The sequence below is a fragment of the Chiloscyllium punctatum genome, chromosome 37 (genome assembly GCF_047496795.1).
Source record: "Chiloscyllium punctatum isolate Juve2018m chromosome 37, sChiPun1.3, whole genome shotgun sequence".
Taxonomy (NCBI): Eukaryota; Metazoa; Chordata; class Chondrichthyes; order Orectolobiformes; family Hemiscylliidae; genus Chiloscyllium; species Chiloscyllium punctatum.
The window spans coordinates 24,681,940-24,706,107 of NC_092775.1; the positions used below are offsets into that span (position 1 = coordinate 24,681,940).

General features: G+C 41.4%; 1 protein-coding gene across 7 annotated transcripts in view; it reads right to left on the reverse strand.

Annotated features, from left to right (window-relative positions):
* LOC140462946 (uncharacterized) overlaps window positions 1–24,168 on the reverse strand; it is a 346,737-nt gene that overhangs the window by 98,707 nt on the left and 223,862 nt on the right. For all 7 annotated transcript variants that reach the window (XM_072556473.1, XM_072556477.1, XM_072556471.1 and 4 more), the window contains 2 exons: window positions 21,551–21,711; window positions 15,987–16,190 (listed from right to left, as the gene is read on the reverse strand). In XM_072556473.1, coding sequence (XP_072412574.1) covers window positions 15,987–16,190; window positions 21,551–21,697 — 351 coding nt within the window. In that variant the 5' untranslated portion in view covers window positions 21,698–21,711. The remainder of the gene's footprint in view (window positions 1–15,986; window positions 16,191–21,550; window positions 21,712–24,168) is intronic.

A 24,168-nucleotide genomic window follows, 5' to 3' on the forward strand; every position in this document is an offset into this window, starting at 1 on the left:
GGGAGAGGGTGTCATGCAGTTGAAGGCAAGGGCATTATTAGCTTCAAAGACCCACCCATTTTCCTTTCTCTGTACCTGACTGCCTCAGATTGGTGAAAATGGATACCCCTGCCCAACCCACCAAGCAAGTTTCAAATTTATAACTGTATCGAAGCAGTGAATTTCTCATAATGGAGAGCAAACTGCACCAAATCAAAGTCTCGCTTGACTGCAGTGCAACAGGACATGTCGAAGTGAGATTATAATCCAGTAAAGCAACTATTTAATAATAGTTAAAGTGAATATATTACTGTATATTTTTGGCCTCAAGCTTATTCCTATCCGGATAGGGTACTTTGGTCTGATCCAAAATGCTGTATTGATGCTGAATTTTCAACTCCAAGCTTCAGCAGATACAGAGTGACATTTAACTAAATTGAAATCAACTGCTAGAGTAAAATGAGATTTGGGACTGTAACAGTCAGATGCTACTCATTTAATTTCTGCTCAAAGAGACAGTAACATTACCAATATGTAGCTTACTAATCAAATAGTATTCCTTATCTCAAAGTTCTTTTGTTTATACTGCCTTGTCATGTTGATTTTTAAAATATTTTTGTTGTAAGTATCAGTGCGGGTGACATTGGGAGAACTGGTTTGGGTCAGTTAGTGAACCCAGCAATGTGGTGAAAAATGAGAGGGAGCAAAACAAAACTCAAACTGGTTAAAATCCTAAGTCTTAAGGACTAACTTAGAGTAATGGAGGGGTTTGGAGGATGAAATTCCAGAATTTAGGGCAAGGTTCACTGTACTGGAAACATCTGCTTTCTCTCCACAGGTGCTCCCAGACCTGCTGAGTTTTCCCAGCAATTTCTGCTTTTGTTTCTGATGGCATGTATTGTTGAAACATGTTGCAGAGATGGGCAGGTGCTGAACCATGGAGGGATTTGAACACAACAACGAACATTTTAATTTGATGTGTTGCTGGACAACAAATTTTTAAACAGAGGCGGTGGGCAAATACGACAGCTTGAGTGAGGATCGTGGGTTAGAAACATAAATAACAGAAGCAGGAGAAGGCCACCCTATGAAGAAACTGCTCCCATCTCAGTCTTAAATGGCCCACTATGTATTCCTGAGACCTGGACAACTTGTTCTGAACTCCCCAGGCAGGGAAAACAATCTCTGCATGCAGCTCTGCCAGGATTTTTTATGTTTCAATAAGACCCTCTCATTATTCTAATCTGTAATAAACGCAAACATAGTCAACCTAACCACTCTATGTCAAGCACATCCTTTCTTAAGTAAAGAGATCAGAAGTGTATGCTGTATTCCAGGTGAGGTATCACCAAGGACCTTTACAGCTATGGTAAGACTTACCCAAACCCTCTTGCAACAAACAGTAACATGCTATTTGCCTTCCCAACTGCTTGCTGCACACATGCATGCTGGTTTTCAGTGACCAGGCCATTCAGGTCCCTTTGTTCATCAACATCATCCAAATCATTAAAACAACGTGCTGCCACTCTTTGACCGTAGGAGACAAAACAATACTTAGCTACGTTATCCTGCATCTACATGGCATTGCCCACTCACGCTAATTATCTAAATTGCACTAAAACTTCTTTACATCTTCGTCAACACACTCAGCCCCTAGTTTTGTGTCATTGGCAAGCTTGGAAATACTATGCTTAACTTCCTTATCCAAATTGTTGCCATGGAGTTTGAATACTGGGACCCAAATACCGACACTCCTGGTACTCCATAGGCAGCATCTTCCACGTCAAAAGCAACCTATTTATTTCTGTTTCCTGTCTGCTAACCAATTCTCAATCCAGAACTAAAATTAGACCCCCAACTAGCTACTGTTTAATTGGTTGCAGAGCTTTTGATGAGTTCTAAATGAGTTCTAATGGAAGTAGAAGATACAAGCACAGTAACAGGAGTCAGCAGGAATTGGCTACTCAACTCCCCAGGCTTGCTTTGCCATTCAATAAGATTGCGGCTGATCAGATTACTCCCCTTTCCTGGTCACGGCTGTTAACTTTTCGTCCCCTTGCTTGTCAAGGGTCTGTCTCTGCCTTAAAAATATTCCGAGGAGCAGGAGAATCGATGCTTCAGGAATGTAAAGAGACAAGGAGAACTTCTTCAAAGTAGGCATCCTTAGAAGAGGCTTTGCAGTAGGGTCAAAATCAATTAGGAGGAAGTGAAGACTGCAGATGCTGGAGATCAGAGTCGAGAGAGCATGGTGCTGGAAAAGCACAGCAGGTCATCCGAAGAGCAGGAAAATCGAATTTTCGGGCATAAGCCCTTCGTGAGGAGTAAGTCCTTCCTGATGAAAGGCTATGCCCAAAACGTTGATTCTCCTGCTTCTCAGATGCTTTTCCAGCACCACACTCTTGACTCTGATCTCCAGCATCTGCAGTCTTCACTTCCGCCTAATTGACTTTGACCCTCTTTCCTCAAAAACATTCCTGACTTTAGAGAACGAGAATTCCAAAGACTTGTCCAGCTTAGAAAGGCCATTGTAATTGTGTGGCTCAGCCCCACATACACATTGTCAACTGTAATAATGCTAAAATTGAAATAAATGTCGTCTTTTCAGTGCGCATAATTTCGATCCTCCTTTTAGAATAAACAGAAACAAGTTATTTCTAGGACTGAAGAGGGGACAGGTCACTACAAAGTCAATAGGGAGAGAAAATAATGTCCTATCTACCCTTTTTCTATTCAAGTTCAGATGTCAAAAGAAAAAAGTACAACATTTGAACGCTTTGCAAATCACAAGTCTCGTGAAAATAATGATTTATATTTGATTTATATTACTAGCACTTTGAAGGTAATGCAAAAAAACCTATCTGCACAGCTAACATTTTACCCATGGTAGTTTGTTTCTGTATTCACATTAATGAAAGGAAATACAATGAAAGTCACTTAAAGCACATTATAAATCACTCAAAACCAGAGAACATCCAGTGCTTTGTTCATATGATTCATTTTAGTCAATTTCAGAGTACCTGTGGAAGATTTTCTATTTCAAAACAGGAGCCTTTGTAATTCAAATACTTCATTTGCTCACACACTAGCTAATAAAACAGTCATTGCGAATGTTGAAATGTTTTATGTTCTGTGTAACATAGAATGCTTGAGTAATCACTAGTGTCAAGCAAATGGCGACAGTTACCCACCAGTTGAGAAGAGATCTTTTCTCAAACCTACTTCATTTCATAATCCCGACACTTTAAACACTCATATCTCAACACCGTTAAGTACTGCACCTTCATAATTAACAAAATAGCATTCCGATTTACAAATGCAATGTCTCCAAAGGACAGAGGCCTTAAGATTGCATAAACAACCAGACAATTAGAGAAACATATTATCATAATAACCTAAGATCAGCAAATTTCTATATTAGCCATCATAACTTGCTATAAGGAGGGCACAATAAGTGATTAGACCCCTGTTGCCTCCCAGCGCCAGGGACCCATTCCAGCTTCAGGCAACTGTGTGTGGAGTTTGCACATTCTCCCCATATCTGTGTGGGTTATCTCCAGCTGCTCTCCAGATTCCTCCCACAGTATAGATGTGTAAGTTAGGTGGGTTAGTCATGAGAAATGCAGAGTTACAGGGACAGGGTGGGAGAGTGGGTCTAGGTGAGATGCCCTTCAGAGGGATGGTGTGGTCATGGGCCAAATGGCCTGCTTTCACATTGGAAGCATTCTATGGTTCTAGATAATGGATCTAATGCTCAAGTCCCATTATTTTGTTCTTTTTCTGAATCTTTTCTACTTCACATTTACTTTCTCATTAAAATAATAATTGATTCTGCTTCAAACACTGTTTTGATGCATTCCATTTTCCTTTACTCTTCAAAATCTTTTTAACATTCCCCTTTACACATTTGACAATGATGCTCGTCCTAAAACACCTCAAATTGCGATTCTAGTGTTTACATTGATAGCGCAGCTAGCGAAGCTCTCTAGCCCTGACTTTACATGATCAGTGGGAGGATACCTCACTTCCTGGGAAGAGTTATGCACAATGCTTACTCTGGGCAGCATGGTGGCTCAGTGGTTAGAACTGCAGCCTCTCAGCAGCAGGGATCGGAGTTCGATTCTAGCCTCAAGTGACAGTCTGTGGGGAGTTTGCACATTCTCCCAGTCTCTGCGTGCGTTTCCTCCAGGTGCTCCACTTTCCTCCCACAATCCAAAGATGTGCAGTTTAGGTGAATTGACAGTACGAAACTGCCCATGGTGTTCAGGGATGTGTAGGGTAGGTGCACTTGTCAGGGGTAAATCTAGAGAAATAGGGTAGGGGAAATGGGTCTGGGTGGGTTACTCTTCAGAGAGTCTGAGAGAGCTTGTTGGGCCAAATGGCCTGTTTCCACTCTAGGGTGTCTATACAAAAAAAAAATTGAGGAGTTCACATATACATGCCTGTAAAAAACTAAATGCCTACCTATGATAATTGCATCCATCCCCTTAAAAAAAAGCCATCGTCCTCCAAATAAGATATAGTCAACAAATATTTTTAAAAGTTTAGTCTCTGGACCTTTTTAGCCCTGATCTTCCAAGCTATTATTACAATCAAATTTCTTAACTACTACCATGGTGAATCCACACAGTGACCATTCGAAGATTCTTGCGTCCTTGCTGCTGTACGTGATCATTTCCAATCTCTGGAGGCCTTCTCTAGAAATTGCCCGAGTCTCCTCAATGCTTAGTCAGTCAATCGTATATAAAACTGATCAAAAGCTGAAAGCAATTAGCCACTGCTTCAGCAGGAACTTCTGGGATTTACGGTCCTGGCTTTTGAAAAATTTGCTTCTTAAACACAATTGGCTGTTTTGTTGCATCATTTTGTTTTCATGTCTCACACAGATGTATTGGCAGTTGCTTCATTAAGCAGGCACCACTGTGCCTAGTGTGGGAAATCCATTGGGCATACCCAGGACAGTGCTACATTTGGAGCGACAGGAGTTCATGTGGAGGAAGCAAAGCGCAGTGCCAGTGCACCTCAGGCGCCTGACACCCTTTTGGCCTGATCCCAGAAACCAAGTTATCAGAATGGTGAGGATGCAGAAACTTCCATGCAGTTTTCATCCGCAATTCACAAGGGAGATTGCCAAGGTTATAATTTCTCCTCAGGTCCAGCCTGCCAGAAAGAGGGTACTACAGGGGATAATGCTGCTAATAGCCATGAAGGTTACCAGATAATTAAATGTTTACATGTCAGTTGCTGCTGTTAGCCTTCTGTCTGCTGATTCAGACAAGTGACAGAAGGGGAATACTTCCACCAGCTTCCTTGTAATAAGCAAGTGCAACATGGGAAGCTGTCAAGTATCAGAATGTTTTTAATTGAGGTTTAAATCCTCCTTACAATTGTCCAAAGAGGAGACTGATGTGTTGCTGACAAAATTAGCCAAGGGGAATAAGTAATTTGTTAACATGTTTCACATCAAGGGAAATTCATTCACTGAAGACAGTGTTGTTCAGTATGAAAAAAAGGAAATATCTGTTCAGAATAAACATTTGTGCAGTCATTCCCAAACTGAAGTACCTATGCCGCAGCTGTCTATAACTGGCGCTTCTCCCTTGTATGTCTATTAGCAGACTTGCAGGAATGAGAACTTTTCTGGCCTCTAAGGGTTTGCAAGTGTCTCAGCACTCACCCTCTTGCCGCTCTCTGCCAATAGCCATAGCCTATGACCTTATCAACAGGGAGAAAGAGAAACTACCCAGAATTGGAAGGAAAGCAAGCAAGCAACAGAAATCCATGCATCAAAACAAAATGGAGGGGGAGTATTGCTGAGCACTGAGACAGCAGCAATGAGAGAACAGCACCAAAAAAACTGCTGGAATAGATTTGTCTCAGAAACGTACAATACCAGCATCCTGTTGCAGCCGTTAAACAATGGAATGAAGGAGTGAGAGGGGGTAAGGGCTTTGGGAAGAGGGGCGGCTCAGCAAGTGATGGCACAGGGATGGTGAAACGGGTTGGGGGAAGACAGAATGGGACAGGACAGGTGGCTCTAAAGGGCAAACAATGCAATAGGTTTGCACCAGAGAAACATCTATCCACCTTCTTCCTGCCACCTTAGCAATCAGGCTCTGGGCAGGAAGATCCATGTACAACCTTCCTCACCTGCCAGTTAAGTCTTTAGTGGTCAATTAACAAATATTTGAAAGCCTCAATCCACCACCTGCCAAAGCAAGATAGCCAGTCACCCTGCCTGCCCATCAAGCTTTGGGAAGGGGAGGGGAGGAGAGGGGTGCCTCTTAATTTTCTCCAATCTTGGAACAATTCGGGACACTCATGAAGAATGGGGGAGTGCTCACTGAAAGCCACTCGTTTACCTTTGCATCCATTCTCCTGACTACTATGCACTGCCTCCCCACGAAACATAACAACTTGTCTGTTTGCTGCTGCCGATTTTCATGGGGGCTCTTGTTATGAAGTCATCGAAGTGTTAGCGTGCTCTGTTCACAAATGCTGCCCGAGCCGCTGTGATCTCCAGCATTTTTTGTTTTCAGTAGATTCTAGCCTCTGCAGTAATTTGGTCCTATACCATCGGATGGGGGTGTGGCTGGATGATCCTATGCTCACTGCGAGCATGGGTGATAAAAGGCTGAGTAGATAGATTTAATAACCAGTCAGCAATGTTAAAGGGTTGCTGCTGTCCTATGCCCTCATGCTTCCTCAGAGCGCATTGGAAATGAGTGAGCTGCTCAGGGTAAATCAAGGCAAATCAGCTTCCTCCCTACTCCCATTGAGGATTGTCGGAGCACTGACTCCAGTTCTATTGCTGCAATGATCACAGATTCCAAAATGATCAAGGCTAACCTGAAAAGCGCACTACTTGTTCAGAAATAGGCAGTGGAATACTGGTAGCACCAGCAACAAATTCATCTACTCTCTTCAATTGGGCAAAAGTCTGGGGAGGGGTGCATTACTGACAGCCAGAGGGAGAGAAAGAAAAAAAAATCATTGCCCACATACCCCTTCCTACTGGTTGAGAAAGAAACAGTAACAACAGCGCAGCATGATCTTTTCCAAGCAGCATCTATTTAAAACAAAAAAAAGAACAGTCTAGACATAAATCTTACCACCCTCGTGTAAAACTAGCCTTGCTAATTAACCATCAATTATAGCAACTCCGGAGTTTAATTTTTATGGAAATCAAAGGGAACAAAAATCAAGTTGTTCTACAAGGGTGGCCAATCTGGAATGGTGCTCTATGCCTGGGTGGCAAGTGGAAAATCTCCACCAACATTTTCAACTTTAATAGAAACCATTCAGTTTCCTTTGTGTACTCTGGAACAAATCCAGGGTGGTTTCAGCTCTGCTATAAAATGATGTGAATACAAACTCCACAGGCAAAATTTTATTCAGATGTGTCTCAGTAGAAACATCAGTTCAAATGGAAACTCTGTTTTAACAAGGAATATGTTGTACAGACAGAAACGATGCACCACCAGCTGAATAGTTAAACTATAATTTCAATATTATCCTCTGTTCGAATGCTGAAGCAGAGTCAGACATTAGATCAGTATTGTTCTTTAATCATTCATGGAATGTGGGTGTTGCAGGCCATCCCCAGTTGTCCTTGAGAAGGTGGTAGCGAGCTGGGGGATGAGGGTAATAAATACTGGTCCAGTCAGTAACCCCTACATTCCATGAATGATTTTTAGTTTAAAAACTGATCCAGTACATGACTATGCTTCAGCATTTCAAGCACAGACTCTACTCCTTCCCATCCTTCAGTCCTAATGGACATATGAGACACATTGATGGACTCTTTTTCCTGATGCTGCTGCTAATATTTATCAATCTAAACAAGGACTTGGTAGGTCATGGCGACAACAGTAACAGAGCATGCAAAGACCTGTTGGAAACATTATTGCAATATTGAATATTCAAAAAATAATTTTTTAAAAATAAAAAAAACTGGAGGTCCCACACTGTCTAGAGCAGAGAATGTGGAACTCCTGCATTGCAGATTGGGATTGGGCATATATAAGATTTTAACTCTGCATTTTCAGTACCACATAGCCTCATTAGCACAAAGAAAATTTTGTCTCTTATCGGAGAATGTCTGTCTGAATTAAACCAGCAATATATACAAAAATCAACTTACATTTCTAGAGTGTTCATTCCATGTGCAAAGACAAGCTTACAGGACAATGGTTATCAACAAGGATGGGAGGCAAGGAAAGGTCAACAGCAGAGTAGGGAGAGAAAAAGGAGGAGGAGTGACTGAGAAGGACACTTCAGCTCTGATGAAGCATCATCCAGACTCGAAACATTAGCTGATTCTCTCTCCATGGATGCTGCTTAACCTGCTGGGATTTCCAGCCCTTTCTTTTGTTTTTGCTGAACAGGATAACACTGACCATGCCTATTTTAAACAAAGAAAAGCAACAAGGAAAAAATGCTGATGGAAAGGCTTTCTGTCATCAGAGGGCAGAAGTGACTCCTGCTTATAAATCATAACAGCAGACAGCAAGGCCTTCAAAAAGCATGCCAATGCTCTGCCATTATTGGATTCACATTGGTAAAAGTGGTACCAGAAGTCAACTCGAAAATAACTTTGCTGTATATATTTGTGGCTGACTCAAAGTCTAATCAATACTGGCAAAATTGATTTTTTTTTCCCTTCAGGGTGAAATGAGAGTTAGCTACTTGATTTGATGTAAACATTTTAAATGATACATATTGCAAGTGGCATAGAAATTCACTACCAGGGAGCAATTCATTTAGTTAGCATTCATTTCTTGTCTGCATTGCTTTTAGCCTTGCTTACTTTGCATCACAACCTTTCATCTAAAACCTGTCCTCCTCGGATCTCCAACAGCAAAACTCGGGACTCCATCGTCCTGTTGTCAAAAGCACTTACCAGATTAAATGGAATCTTTTAACCCAGAAGCTACTTTAGTCTCTGCAGAAAAAAGCATTAATGTCCTATTTACTTTATTCCCAGTGGGGAAAAAAAGCATTGTTCCTGCAAAAGTTGCTCGCAGCATGGTTTCCTCTTAAAATAAAACCGGCCAAAATTTGAGGTCAATCATTCAGGTGTTTGTTTTAACTACACCTTGAAATTCCAGTTCTATTATTAATGTTTTCTCTTGCTAAATGTTTGTAAGATTAGGGACATTCATGCTGCAAAACAGAACACTTTTCTTCAATTTCAAACAGGTAGCTTTAGCCTGAAGAATCCATAAGTAGGGTTGTCCGCTCGACAGCAGATACATAACAGCCCCAAGCTCAGAACGGCACTTCCTACTTTAATACAGTTTTTTCATTGTACAGCATGTCCTAAATATTTTCAAAATTGTCAATGAGTGCCATTTCAGAGAGGATTTATCCTACAGGTCTACGAAGATGACCTGGAGTACATTTTGAGTTGAATTCTCAGTCAGTAGACAAAATAAATGAATCTATGCCTGCGTTCGAAGCTTTTTTCTAAATCTGCTAACTCACTGCATCAGCCAGTCACACGCAAGTAGCTTTAATTGGCAAGGATCACACTCTTTAAATCATTTCCTGCCCTGGATCTTTCTATATTACACTTTCCAAATGGAAATCAATATTTTACTGCACATAACCACATGAGGAAAAGGAAAAATATTTTGTCAGACATCATTGCATGACGAATGAGCCTGTTCTCAAGAACGGTTTTGGAAACATCCATTCAGATAACGATGCGCACTAAAAGATTAATAATAATGCAATAAGTCAACTTGGTTCCACTTTTCAAACTTTGCGACTTAAATCGATTCAAAACCAATTCCTCATACTATGCCACAGCTGATGTCAAGCATTAACTACTCAAGTACTATATGGTACAAAAAAAAGTTTCATGATATACTGTTTTCAGATACAACCCAAAATATATCTGAAATACTGTCAGTTCCAACTTGTAAATCAGTCAGAGTTAACAGAAAATATTCTGACCTCAAAATATAATCTAAAATTGATATTGCAGTGTCACAATAAAAAGTGATATGAACCTGCCAGAAGCTCAAAAGTAGTGTACTCCTCTTTTCTCTTGGCTGAAATATAAAAAGACATTTATCTTCTGTTCACATATCTTTGAGAGCTATACAATATTGCTGGTTTGCAGAGACAAACATGAGGATCTACTCTCTGACCGCTCCCAATGAGAGAGATAGAGGATTTTTTTCTGAAAATGAGCTCACCAAGAATCTTCCTTTCCCTTAAAGTTCTTGAACACGTTATTTCCCACCAAATCCACGCTGAATTTTATGGTCCCCACTCTCGATCACGCAAGTTGCCTGCCTTCATTTGGCCCACTTGCCCTGCAACTGTTACCACCCACTGGACTTTCAATTGTCTCAGATTAGAGAGTTTTTTGCTGAGGGAAGAGACTGGGTTCATCAGGGTGGAAGGTTAGGGGCTTCCTGTTTACATTAGGGACCCACTTGGGGTGGCATGGTGAATCAGTGGCTAGCACAGCTGCCTCACAGCACCAAGGACCTAGTTTGATTCCATCCCGGTGCAAACTTGGAGAGTTGCCCATTCTCACTGGGTCTGCATGGGTTTCCTCCAGATGCTCTGGTTTCCTCCTACAGTCCAAAGATGTGCAGATTAAGTGGATTAGCCATGCTAAATAACCCATATCGCATCCAGGGATGTGCAAGCTAGGTGGGTCAGCCATGGGGAATGCAGGGTTACATGGACAGGGAGGGAGTGGGTCTGGGTGAGATTCTCTTTGGAGGGGTGGTGGGAGCTCGATGGGCCAAACGGCCTGCTTCCATACTGTAGGGCTCCTATAATTCTCAGGAGGCTTTATCCTTACTAGCTTGGCCAACAATCCACCAGTTAAAATCCCAGCAGTGGTAGGAAGTCTGTTAATGAAGTGGTCATTCAACATGAAAATCCCAGAAGGGAGTGGCAGGTGGCATTGAGTAGCCAATAGGCATGTGCCATTGACATGGTACTGAATCTGACACTCACACACTACGTGCCATCCCATCCTGGGAGTGGAGTGGGGCAGCACACTTCAATTCCAGCCTCGACATTGGAGTCTTTTCACTCAGGTCATTGTCACTGCTACAGAATAAAAACTAATCAAAGTCACATACTATTTACATTATGTCTGATGTGCTTTCTCCTTTATCCTCCTCAACATCTGAATTTGACGATTTCTGCAATCGATTTTGAACGATTTGCCTCCATAGCTTACCAGAGTCTCACCAGAAAATTTGCCCAAGTCTTCCAACAATCTTCGAGACTTCAATAACTGAATCTGGTCAGCCCTTTCTGTAACTCACACTAACAAAAAAAAAGGTCAGCTTCTACATTACACTGATCACAGAGTTGGACCTCCACTAACCGGTCCACTGCCTCAGTTTTCAAATGGCATGAGCAACATTACATTCTGCCCAATGCTCTCCTGGAAGGTTCGAAGGCATTTATAGGGTAGGTGAGATGCTGCTGAATAGAGGCATCTGGATATCCTTGCAGATGAACTGCAAAAGAGGTTTGCATGTAGGTACAGTAAGTATTAAGAAGTTGAATGGCCTTTATTTGAAGGGGAAGAAAATGAAAGTAGAGAAGTCTTGTTATAAACGTTCAGTGCACTGAAGTATCGTGTACCGTTTTGGTCACCTTCCCGAATACTTGCATTAAGCAGCTTGGGAAGATTCACTTGGCTGATTCTTGGGATAAGGGAACAGTTGTGCCAGTTGGATCTACACTTAGAACAATACAGAGCAGTACAGGCCCTTTGGCCCTCGATGTTGTGCCGATCCAATCCCACCTAACCTACACTAGCCCACTATCCTCCAGATGCGTATCCAATGCCCATTTAAATGCCCATAAAGAGGGAGAGTCCACCACTGCTACTGGCAGGGCATTCCATGAACTCACGACTCACTGAGTAAAGAATCTACCCCTAACATCTGTCCTATACCTACCACCCCTTAATTTAAATCTATGCCCCCTTGTAATAGCTGACTCCATACATGGAAAAAGGTTCTCATGGTCAACCCTATCTAAACCCCTAATCATCTTGTATACCTCTATCAACTCACCCCTAAACCTTCTTTTCTCCAATGAAAACAGCCCCAAGTGCCTCAGCCTTTCCTCATACGATCTTCCTACCATACCAGGCAACATCCTGGTAAACCTCTTCTGCATCCGTTCCAGTGCCTCCACATCCTTCCTATAGTATGGCGACCAAAACTGCACACAATACTCCAGATGCGGCCGCACCAGAGTCTTATACAACTGCAACATGACCTCAGGACTCCGGAACTCAATTCCTCTACCAATAAAAGCGAGTACGCCATATGCCTTCTTCACCGCACTATTTACCTGGGTGGCAACTTTCAGAGATCTGTGTACATGGACACAAAGATCCCTCTGCTCATCCACACTACCAAGTATCTGACCATTAGCCCAGTACCCCATCTTTTTGTTACTCATACCAAAGTGAATCACCTCACACTTGCCCATATTGAACTCCATTTGTCACCTTTCTGCACAGCTCTGCAGCTTATCTATATCCCGCTGTAACCTGACACATCCTTCCTCACTGTCAACAACTCCACCGACTTTCGTATCATCCGCAAACTTGCTCACCCAACCTTCTAGCCCCTCCTCCAGGTCATTTATAAAAATGACAAACAGCAATGGTCCCAAAACAGATTCTTGCGGAACACCGCTAGTAACTGCACTCCAAGATGAACCTTTACCATCAACTACTACCCTCTGTCTTCTTCCAGCCAGCCAATTCCTAATCCAAACCTCCAACTCAACCTCAATGCCATCCCTCCGTATTGTTTGCAGTAGCCTACCATGGGGAACCTTATCAAACGCCTTACTAAAATCCATATACACATCTACTGCTTTACCCTCGTCCACCTCCTTAGTCACCTTCTCAAAGAATTCAATAACGTTTGTGAGACACTACCTGCTCTTCACAAAACCATGCTGACTATCCTTGATCACATTATTCCTATCCAGATGTTCATAAATCCTATCCCTTACAATTCTCTCCAAGACTTTGCCAACAACAGAAGTGAGACTCACTGGCCTATAGTTACTAGGGTTATCCCTACTCCCCTTCTTGAACAAGGGAACCACATTTGCTATTCTCCAGTCTTCTGGCACTATTCCTGTAGACAACGAGGACATAAAAATCAAGGCCAATGGCTCTGCAATTTCCTCCCTTGCTTCCCAGAGAATCCTAGAATAAATGCCATCAGGCATCCAGAATTTCCAACACCTCTTCCCTACATACCTCAAAGCCATTCTAATTGTGACTCAGTATTCATATCGGCAACAATGTCCTGTTCCTGAGTGAATACTGACGAAAAGTATTCATTCAGTGTCTCCCCAATCTCTTCAGCCTCCACTTACTGGAGTTTAAAACAATGAGAGGTGATCTTATTGAAAATAAGATTCTGAATGGGCTTGGCAAAATAGATGCTATGGGGATTTTTTTTTTTCTCATAGGGAATCTACAACTAGGGACTTTGTTTATAAATATGGAGCCTCCCATTTTTTTCATTCACTCATTGGATATGGGTGCTGTTGACTGGCCAGCATTTATTGCCCGTCCCTAGCTGCCCTTGAGAAGGTGGGTACTGAGCTCCACTCTTCAATTGCATGTGCAGTAGGTAGACCCACATTGTCATTAGGGAGGCAATCCCAGAAACTTCAGCCAGTAATATATTTCCAAGTTAGGATGGTAAGTGGCTGGGTCGGGAATTTGTAGGTTGTGGGTTTCTGCGACACTTGCCTTTGAGGTGGGCCTTTCTAGACTGTCCCTAAAATGTCCTTCAGTTTTAGAAACTGAAATGCACTTTTCCAAAAATACTTTTTCAGAAGTTTATGCCTCTGCAATGTAATCGTCTCCCAAAAGTGACCAGACCTTACCATCAACATACAGAGCTGAAAATGTGTTGCTGGAAAAGCGCAGGTCAGGCAGCATCCAAGGAGCAGGAGAATCGACGTTTCAGGCATGAGCTCTTCCTCAGGAATGAGCCCTGGAGGGCTCATGCCCGAAACGTCGATTCTCCCGCTCCTTGGATGCTGCCTGACCTGCTGCACTTTTCCAGCAACACGTTTTCAGCTCTGATCTCCAGCATCTGCAGTCCTCACTTTCTCCACCAACATACAGAGACAAAGTGATGAGATGTACAGGCAGTTCAACTTATGCAGTGAATCAGTACCACAAATATACTTTAAAAGACAAAGTGACCATTGTTATAATTCAGACCAGCAGTGATTGCAGCTGATTCTAAATCATAGCTGAAGTTGACCATTTAGAATTCTCTGCACAGTGCAGTACAGCACAATACATTGGAAAGGTATTGCAGGTTAATACAATTTCAGGGTCTGGAGATACCAGAATGATCCTCTCAGTTTAACTGTAGTATTGAAGATAGCTATCCATACGTGCTCAGCCCCTCATGAATCCTCACCACTGCTCATTGCAGTGCAAGATCCATTGGGCAGATTTTCTGCTGCCACCCTCTTTACGAGTAGAGCTCAGAAAGTGTTTAGCGTCTTAGAGCAAAACTACCTGATTGCCTAATATATAGGCTCCTGTCTTAAACGTAATGTAGATTAACGCATGTCAGCAATGAGATACAAGTTACGTTAGTACAATGAGAGAGTCCTCTGTGCTGAGACCTGAAGGTATTCCCAACATTATCCCCCTCAACAGCCAAGTACATTTGATATCATCCCGTTGTGTGCTGCTAATCCACTACCAGCATTATTCTTATCAGATCCTTCCACCCTTTTACAACACCTGCTACTACTGATTGCTTCTCCCCTTCCTCACAATCCCCGCGGTGTCTACGCCCAGCGTAGATTCATGGAGGTGATGGCGGAGATGGGTTTGGGCCCAGTACCAGACCAGGCAGCATCGGCAACAGCAGGCTAGGCCCAAAGCAGACTCATGGCAGTGGCAGAGTCGAATTTGGGCCGGTGCGGTACTCGGCAGCATCTGCATTGGCGAGATCCAGCAAGGACTCTGAACAGTGAGGGCATCAGTGGAGGCAAGATGATACCCAAGAGTGGACTCATGCATGACCACCAGGCCCATGATGGAACAGTTAACAAGAAAGACTGTAAAGCTGCACACTATTACGTCATTTCTTCTCTCTTTATTTCCATGTTTTGGTTTATTTTTCTGTGTTTTAAGATGGTGCCAGAGAGAGTTGAAACTATTCAACATTTTTCACTGTATTTTCAAGATACACGTGACAATAAGTAAATCAAGTAAAATCAAATCACACTCCCTCCCTGGTTGTTCTCCTTCCCCGCCACCCCACTCTCCCAGGAGAACGAGAGGGCACAGGTTTAAGGCGAGAGCAGAAAAACTGAAAAAGGATGTAAGGCAACATTTTCATGCAGAGGGTGGTGCATGTATGGAATGAGCTGCCAGAGGACGGGGTGGAGGCTGGTACAGTTACAACCTTTAAAAAGGCATCTGGATGGGTATATGAATAGGAAGGGTTTAGAGCGATATGAGCCAAAGGCTGGCAAATAGGACTAGATTAATTTAGGATATCTGGTCAGCATGGACGAGTTAGACCGAAAGGTTTGTTTCCATGTTGTACATCTCTAGGACTCCATGATCTACATTAGGATTGTTGCCAGTAGCCGGAAACTGAAAATCGACATCAAGGAGCTACATATTACATAGCTCTCCAAAAAAGGGACCCAAGGTTCAGTATGAGATAGGGCTTGGAACCTTCTTGCTATTGAGAATCTGTTTTTGAAAAACTTTTTGTTATAATGAAACAATGGTTAAAAGAAACAAAGGCTAAACTAAACCACACAGATGGAAATTTGTGACTCTGAACTTGTTGAATCAGCCATTGAGGTTTGAAATTTATGCAGTCTGCTTGCATAATGCCAGCCTATGGCATATTCATGCAAAATTCTTTGGTTCGCTATTTCAATGAAGGCTGTTAGCCCATTCAAAATAAAAAAAATCTTTAACATGGTACAGCGCCCCTTACCTCCACTTCACACTCAAAATCTGTGCCATCCAGAAGGGCCACCTTGCATGGCATGGTCTTTGGTTTCTTGGATCCTTTTAATGGAGATTTGGGGGTTTTGCCAGGTGTTGTCCTTTCAGACGTTTTGTCATCATCTGTTTCTCCAGCATCCAGCTCTTCAACTACTTTTGGAATGTTTTCTGTTTTTTTATCTTTTTCAGCATTCTGTTGGGGGGGAAAAATGATTTTAACTGAAGGCTACAAATTAAATACATTAAGACTCCAATCTCCTACTTTTCACTTGTGCCCAGGTCTGTTTTGCAGAACAAAATGGCCAAACTTATTTTTAAAATGCGTTTAAATTTTTAGTTGCATTCTTTTCTAGAGAATCTGGGTCAAAGATGTTACATAAAATTTACTGAGCAATATTTTTAGAATTCTTTGGCTGGTCTGAAATAAGATCTTATTCCAAACAAAATCAACAAATTCACTATTACCATGCCATTACAAATTTAGAAACTTATGTAAATTGTCACATGATGCTGTCTGGCAAAATAATTATTTTTCATGGGTATTGCGGAAAAAAAACAGCATAAATGTTTAGATTTTTGAACTCAATTTTATTGATTAGGAGAAGTCATGCAGAGGGTGATACATGTATGGAATGAACTGTCAGAGGAAGTGGTGGAGGCTGTTAGAATTACAACATTTAAAAGACATCTGGATAGGTATATGTGTAGGAAGAGTTTGGGCCAAGTGCTGGTAAATAGGGCAGCACGGTGGCACAGTGGTTAGCACTGCTGCCCCACAGCGCCAGAGACCTGGGTTCAATTCCCACCTCAGGCGACTGACTGTGTGGAGTTTGCATGTTCTCCCCGTGTCTGCGTGGGTTTCCTCTGGGTGGTCCGGTTTCCTCCCACAGTCCAAAGATGTGCAGGTCAGGTGAATTGGCCATGCTAAATTGCCCGTAGTGTTAGGTAAGGGGTAAATGTATGGGTGGATTGTGCTTCAGCGGGGCGGTGTGGACTTGTTGGGCCGAAGGGCCTGTTTCCACACTAAGTAATCTAATCTAATCATTAATTTAGGGTATCTGGTCAGATGAGTTGGACCAAAGGATTGGTTTCTGTGCTGTACGCCTCCATAACTAGAAGTCATTTTTAGAAATTCATTCATTGGACATGGGCCTCGTTGGCTGGGTCAGCATTTATTGTCTGTACCTAGCTGCCCTTGAAAAGGTGGTACTCAGCTGCTTTCTTGAACGACTGTAGTCCATGGGCTGTAGGTTGATACACATCGTTAGGGAAGGAATTCCAGAAGGTTGAACTAGCGACAGTGAAGGAACAGCGATAAATTTCCAAGTCAGGATGATGCGTAGCTTGGGGGGAAACTTGCAGCTGGTGGTGTTCCATGTATCTGCTGCCCTTGTCCTTCCAGATGAAAATGGTCATGACCTCAACAGTGGTTGAACAGGATCGCTCTTTGTGTCAATTTTTGACATATTTAAACCCACTCTCACTTCTATTTAAAATTCTGTTTGAGCTTTAAATTAAAGAAATTAAGCTAAATATGTTTAATTAATAAATACAGACAGCAAATAGTTGTGAAATAGCTTATGGTTAACAACTTGTTGCCAATGCCACAAGGCTGCAATGATAAATCTTTCAGTATAACTAAATGGGTCAAAATGTGTTTTAAAAATCCAGCACTACAAGAAAATCATTATTATAACTTCCATGAAAGATACATCCCTGCTTGTTCCCAGAGCCTCCATGAATTATGATTCTCAAATAAAGCAGTAGGTTCTGTTGGCTGGCTAACTGTTTTCAATAATTACTCCAAAACTGATCAATGAGGCCTACAAAACAAAACAGGCGGGTAACCAGAGAAAGGGTTGGTCCACTAAAGGATCAAGGAAGGAAGGCTGCATGTCAAACCTGAGAAAATGGGTGAAATTATCAATGATTACTTTGCATCAGTGTTCATTGAAGGGAAGGGCATGATGAATGTTGAGATTAGAAGATAGAAGTTTGTTTACTCTGGATCACATTGACATAAGTAGGGAGGACGTGTTGGGTAGGCTAAAGGATATTAAGGTTGACAAATCCCCAGGACCAGATGGGATCTATCCCAGGTTGCTGAGGGAGGCAAGAGGGGAAATAGCTGGGGTCCTGACAGATATCTTCGTAGCATCCTTAAACACAGGTAAAGTTCCAGAGGACTGGAGGGATGCTAATGTTGTCCCCTGTCCAAGGGTAGTAGGGATACTCCAGGTAACTTTAGGCCAGTGAGCCTGACATCAGTAGTGGGAAAGTTGCTGGAGAAGGTACTGAAGGATAGAATCTATTTATATTTGGAAACAAATGGGCTTATTAGTGAGAAGCAACATGGTTTTGTGCGGGTGAATCTCATGCCTTACCAAATTAGAGTTCTTTGAGGAAGTGACCAAGTTAAAAGATGAAGGAAGGGCTGTAGATGTCATATACATGGACTTTAGTAGGCATTTGATAAAGTTCACCATGGTAAACTAATGGAGAAAGTGTGCAGGGTGTTCGGGCTAGGTGGATAAAGAACTGGTTGAGCAACAGGAGACTGTAGTAGTTGAAGGGAGTTTCTCAAAAATGGACAAAGATGACCAGAGGTGTTCCACAGGGGCCAGTGCTGGGGCCACTATTTACGATATACATAAATGATCTGGAAGAGGGCATTAATGGTCTGATCAGTAAGTTTGCAGATGACAGAAAGATTGGTGGAGTAGCAGAAAGCATAGGGGACTGTCAAAGAATACAGGAGAATATAGATAGACTGGAGTTGGGCAGAGAAGTGGCAGATGGTACTCAATCCGGTCAAATGAGGTGATACATTTTGGGAGGTCAAATTCTCGAGCTAACTAGATTGTAAATGGAACAGCCTCGGGAAAAGTTGATGAGCAGAGTGATCTGGGAATTCAGGTCCATTGTACCCTGAAAGTGGCTGCACAGGTGGATAGAGTAATCAAGGCGATATATCGTATGCCTGTCTTCATCGGTTGGGGTATTGAGTATAAGAGCTGGCAGGTCATGTTAAAATTGTACAAGACTTTGGTTCGGCTGCATTTAGAATACTGTGTACAGTTCTGGTCACCACATTACAAAAAAGCATGTGGACGCTTTGGAGAGGGTGCAGAGAAGGTTTGAGGATGTTGCCTGGTATGGAAGGTGCTAGCTACGAAGAGAGAGGTTGAGTAGGTTAGGATTGTTTTCATTAGAAAAAAGGAGATGGGGGGGGGAAGAAGAAACTTGATTTACAAAATCATGAAGGGTACTGACAGGGTGGATAGTGGTAAGCTTTTCCCCAGGGTGAAGGATTCAAGAACGAGGGGTCACGCATTCAAGGTGAGGGGAGAAAAGTTTAAGGGGGATACATGCGAAAAGTATTTTACACAGAGGGTGGTGTTGCCAACAGAGGTAGTAGAGGCAAGCATGGTAGATACATTTAAGGTGCATCTGGACAGATGCACGAGTAGGTGGGAGCAGACAGATACAGATCCTTCGGAAGTGGGCGGTATGTTTAGACAGTGGATTTGGATTGGCACAGGCTTGTAGGGCCAAAGGACCTGTACCTGAGCTGTAAACTTTCTTCATTCTTCTTTGTTCCAATCATGTAGTAATTGCTGTCTTAAAAGGGGACACAGCAATACATCATTTGGTTACATGAGGTAATTGTCTTTCATAATAATGAAATAAAATCACAAGGGTAATCTTCACAAAATTCCTGATTTTGTTTGATGTGTGGCCTTAGGTCTGCTGTTTTATGTCGAGTCTCACATCCCTGTGTGATTTGTCCGACATTCCAATTTAACCTTAAGGTGCAGAACCCAGAACTGAGTGAAATACTCTAGATGAGGTCTACTCAAGGCAATGTACAGCTGTAACACAAATTCTAGCCTTTTATATTCTAGCCTTTGTATAAAGGTCAATATTTCACAAGATTTTTTTTTTAAACCTGATCTCTAGCTTGTAGTGAATTCTTGAGTCCATAAGTTAGTCTGCTCATCTACTGTTCCTAGCATCTCACCATTTAAAAAAAGGTAGCCATCTTTCTATAAAATCTATCCTTCTTCAGTTTAAAGTGGATAACCCAAAGTGCTTTCTTGTAATGAACTTCAACTGCCACAATCTTTATTCATTTGTTTAATCTATCAATATTCCCATGCAATGTTTGGTTCCCACCTCCACTATTTATTGTGTCATCTAGCTTAGCTCTCTGTTCAGTCATTAAGCTTTTTCTAAGTCTGATGAAAACCTCAAAATAGATCCTTGGGGAACAACACCAGGCGTATTCAATGTCCATTATCATTAATCCATGGGTCAAAGCTTGTAAATAATTTCTTACGCCTAATGTTGTTCCTTCTCCTGATCTTACAATCTTGCACCAAAACCCTTCCCAAAATTGACGAGGCCTCAACTGTGCCAGTTCTATTTGATATTCTGCATTCACACCTTTCCCTGCCATCCCAGAGCCACTGTAGGCTTTTCATTATTCAGTGTCTGCATTCAATCCAGTCATGTCCATCATCACCAGCATAATACCATCAATCAGTCCCCTCTCCTTTTGATATTCTGAATGGCTTGATCTCTCTGAGATCCTGGTCAATTCCTCAATTACATAGACCTCCCCTGCCCCGATCTTATGGTTCCTCCCCACACCTACCCTTTGACCGCCACCCTTCCCACATTCCAGAATGTTAAACATGGTTCCAAGTAAAATAACAATTTACATGGACATCATTTAGTTCAATTACTGTCTCCATCAGACAAAACACATTTTCTTCTGCTCCGTATAAATCGAGAGATCTTCCTATTTGAGCAAATAAGTTGTTTTCTGTCCCATACACTCTCATTTTTGCATGTGTACGTTCAGCAGAGCCTTGACAAGTACCCGGCAGCAATTGTATGAATAGCATCATAGATTCACTTAACTATCATGCTTGTTACATCCTGAAAAAAACCAAAGGTACAGTCATGTTTAAACCTTTACAAATTCATGCAGGTTTCTGAGTAACTGAATTTTGTCCAGTACCTCTGTCATTTTGCCTTTAAAATAAGTTGTGGGCTCTTTTTAGCTTATCAAATAATGAAGTAACACTAGCAATTTTGCACCTCAAGGGGACAATTCCTGAATCTAGAGTTTTGGAAGACCCATGATTAACAGATTCAACAATTTTCTCACTTAGTTCTTTTATTTCCCTGGGGAAGAAACAGTGGAGTCCTAGAAACTCATCCATCTTTAATCTCATTGATTTCTCCATTACAGTGTATTTATAAATATATTGCATCCAGGTAGTTTATATCGCTTTGACTTATTCTTCATTTTCTTTGGATCTCTAGCACTTTCACTTCTGCTGTGAAAACGGATTCTTACACACCAACCATCCCTCATAAAACTTACACCACAACTTCAAATGCACTTTAATTGCACTGAAAGAAACCACCTTGGCAGTCTGTCATCCAGCCCATTTATACATATCTGAACTTAAAAGATGTCACCTGGAGATATGCAAGAGCCAAAATGTAAATAAAAAAATTTGAAGTGGTGCCTGCCATCACCTGATCCTGCTGGTTAGTGTTGGTGTCTGCTGGCTTATGTTCTTTATTGGCTGCCAACTCTTGTTGTACAACAGGTTGCTGTTCCTGTGGTGGGGAATCCTGCTGAACATTCGTCAATTCAGAATCCGTGCCGGATTCTGTAGCCATTGTTGCAAATTATTCTGAAAGAGAGAAAATTGGATGCTAAGTATAAAACAAAAGCCAATTTCAAAAGCTTCAGAAGGAATCAAGACAAACAAATACTTTGAGAGAACAGAGCGGGACAATTCATCTTAGATACTGTCAGCAGAGTCATACAGCATGGAAACAGATCCTCCAGTCCCACTAGTCCCTGCCGACCATGTTCCCAAACTAAACTAATCCCACATCCCTGCATTTGGCATATATCCCTCCAGACCTTTCCTATTCACGAACTTATTCAAATGTCTTTTAGATATTGTAACTGTATCTGCATCCACCACTTCCTCCCTCAATTCCTTCCATATTCAAACCAATCGCTGTGCAAAAAATGTTCCCCCTTCTGGCATTTTTTAAGAACTCTTCCCACCCTAAAATTATGCCCTCCCCCCAGTTTTGAACTCCCCAAAGTTCACCTTATCTATGCCCCTCACGATTTTATAAACACTTCCTAACATTAGAATCTGCCATAATAAATTACTTATCACCAACTATGCCAGCAAGACAAAAAGCAATGGCACGGCAAATAAAAGTATCACTTTCTCAAGAAAGGAAATTAGTAGGTTGCGCCCTCTCTAATGTTAAATTCACTTTAATGTCAGCAATTAATACACATTGTATTCAATACAGAATATTTCAGTACTCTGGGTTTTCAAACTGATTTATAAATAGTAATCAGTTTCATTTGAATGTACCATATATGAAAATTGTTTTGTGTTGTGTTACATGTACAGAATCTGATTAGAATCCACACTTCAGGAATAAAAAAAAAACAAGAGCACATCTGGAATTCATTCAAGTCAGCATCAATTTCACTGAAACAAGAAACCAACGAATTGCTATACCTTGGTTGGTCACGTGCTTTCAAGTTAGTTTGAAGCACTGTATTTGGTAATTTTTTTGGACTGGGGCATGAATGACAATAAATGTGGTGTCAATGGATGGTAATCAATCTTGCTATGGCTAACAATGAAAAAGGGGAAATTAATTACATGAAAAGCAGAGGGAAAAACTTTTAATTTGTTCAAATTAAAAATGCTTAACATGTTAAAAATGCAAAGTTTTAAATCAAAAAATTTTAAACCTTTCTCAAGGGATCATGCTACTGAATCCCCAACCAACTTTGTGCCTTCAACATTTAATTTTCTTGCTCACTTTAATATAGAGTAATGTATTAGGTTCTTCCATTACAAGGCAAGTTATGGATAATGCACAGCTACGTGGTGCTCATAATTACTTATTTTCGCACACAGACACAATAAAATGGTCTGTGTTATAAGCCCAAAATGTCAACTTTATGAAGGCTATTTCAGCGTTTTTTTGGTAGTCACTTTTTACTAGTTTCTCAAGTTGGTGGCAGCCAATCTTATGTACTCATGCATTCACGGCAGGCCAAGTGAGGGGGTAAACATCCTTTAAATAACGCTTTGTACAGAAATTTAAGTTTAACTTCTGTTTCTGTCTGTAATAAAGTTGTGATTCTGGTTTTGACTAAGAATCTTTCAATTAAGCCTCAAACATTAATTGGGAGTGGAATCTTTTACTGCTTCAAACTTTTAAAACCAGTTCAAAGCAATATCAACAGACAGAAGTGATACATGGAATTCAATCTGGAGTTGATGCATTTTGGGGAGGACAAGGATATTGCTGAAAAAAAGTCCAAAGGAACTTTGGTGAGCATTGTTACAGTAGCAACGCAACTAGGTTGGGTGAACAATGAGGAATGAGATACTTTCCTTTCCTAGCTAAATACTATAGAATACAAGTATACTGGTTATGCCAGAGGGATAAAGATTAGTTAGGTGATCAATTTGTTCATTCAATACAGATAAAGCAATATTATAAATTGCCAGTGTCCTAACATTTCATTGCACATTCCAGCTCCTTTTGGCCTCTCAAAAGACAAGGAAAAGATTTGGAACTATTCTGAACTAATCAATAATGGTCTTTCATGTCATCTGCCCAATTACGATCAAAACTGTAACAATGGTCAAAGAACAGTGAAAACATCTGCTTTGCTTTGCACATTTTTAAATCTGAAAGAGGTCAAAATACTTACCCTTCAGTCATCTAGAGGCCCACAAATTTTAATCCTTTAACACTAAAGACGAACACAGAAGTTTCTTTACAGATGAAGAAAGTGATAACTCATTCAAGAGATCGTAAAATGCTGCAATGGAGATTCACAGATTCATGTAGAAGGGTAACTATTCACTTACATAGCTTTTCCTCAGTCACACTTAGTTTTGTAATCTTTCTGAACCCAGAAAGGGAGGAACAACTAGCAAGAGTAATTTTAAGCCAGTCAGTTCAACCTAGCACTGACAAAACTAGTGGAAAGAATTCTAATCGATGGTACAGTGGCACAGAATATCAAGGACAGTCAAGGTGGATATGCAAAGGAAAGTTACTGTCTGCCAAACAGGATTGAGATTTGAGGA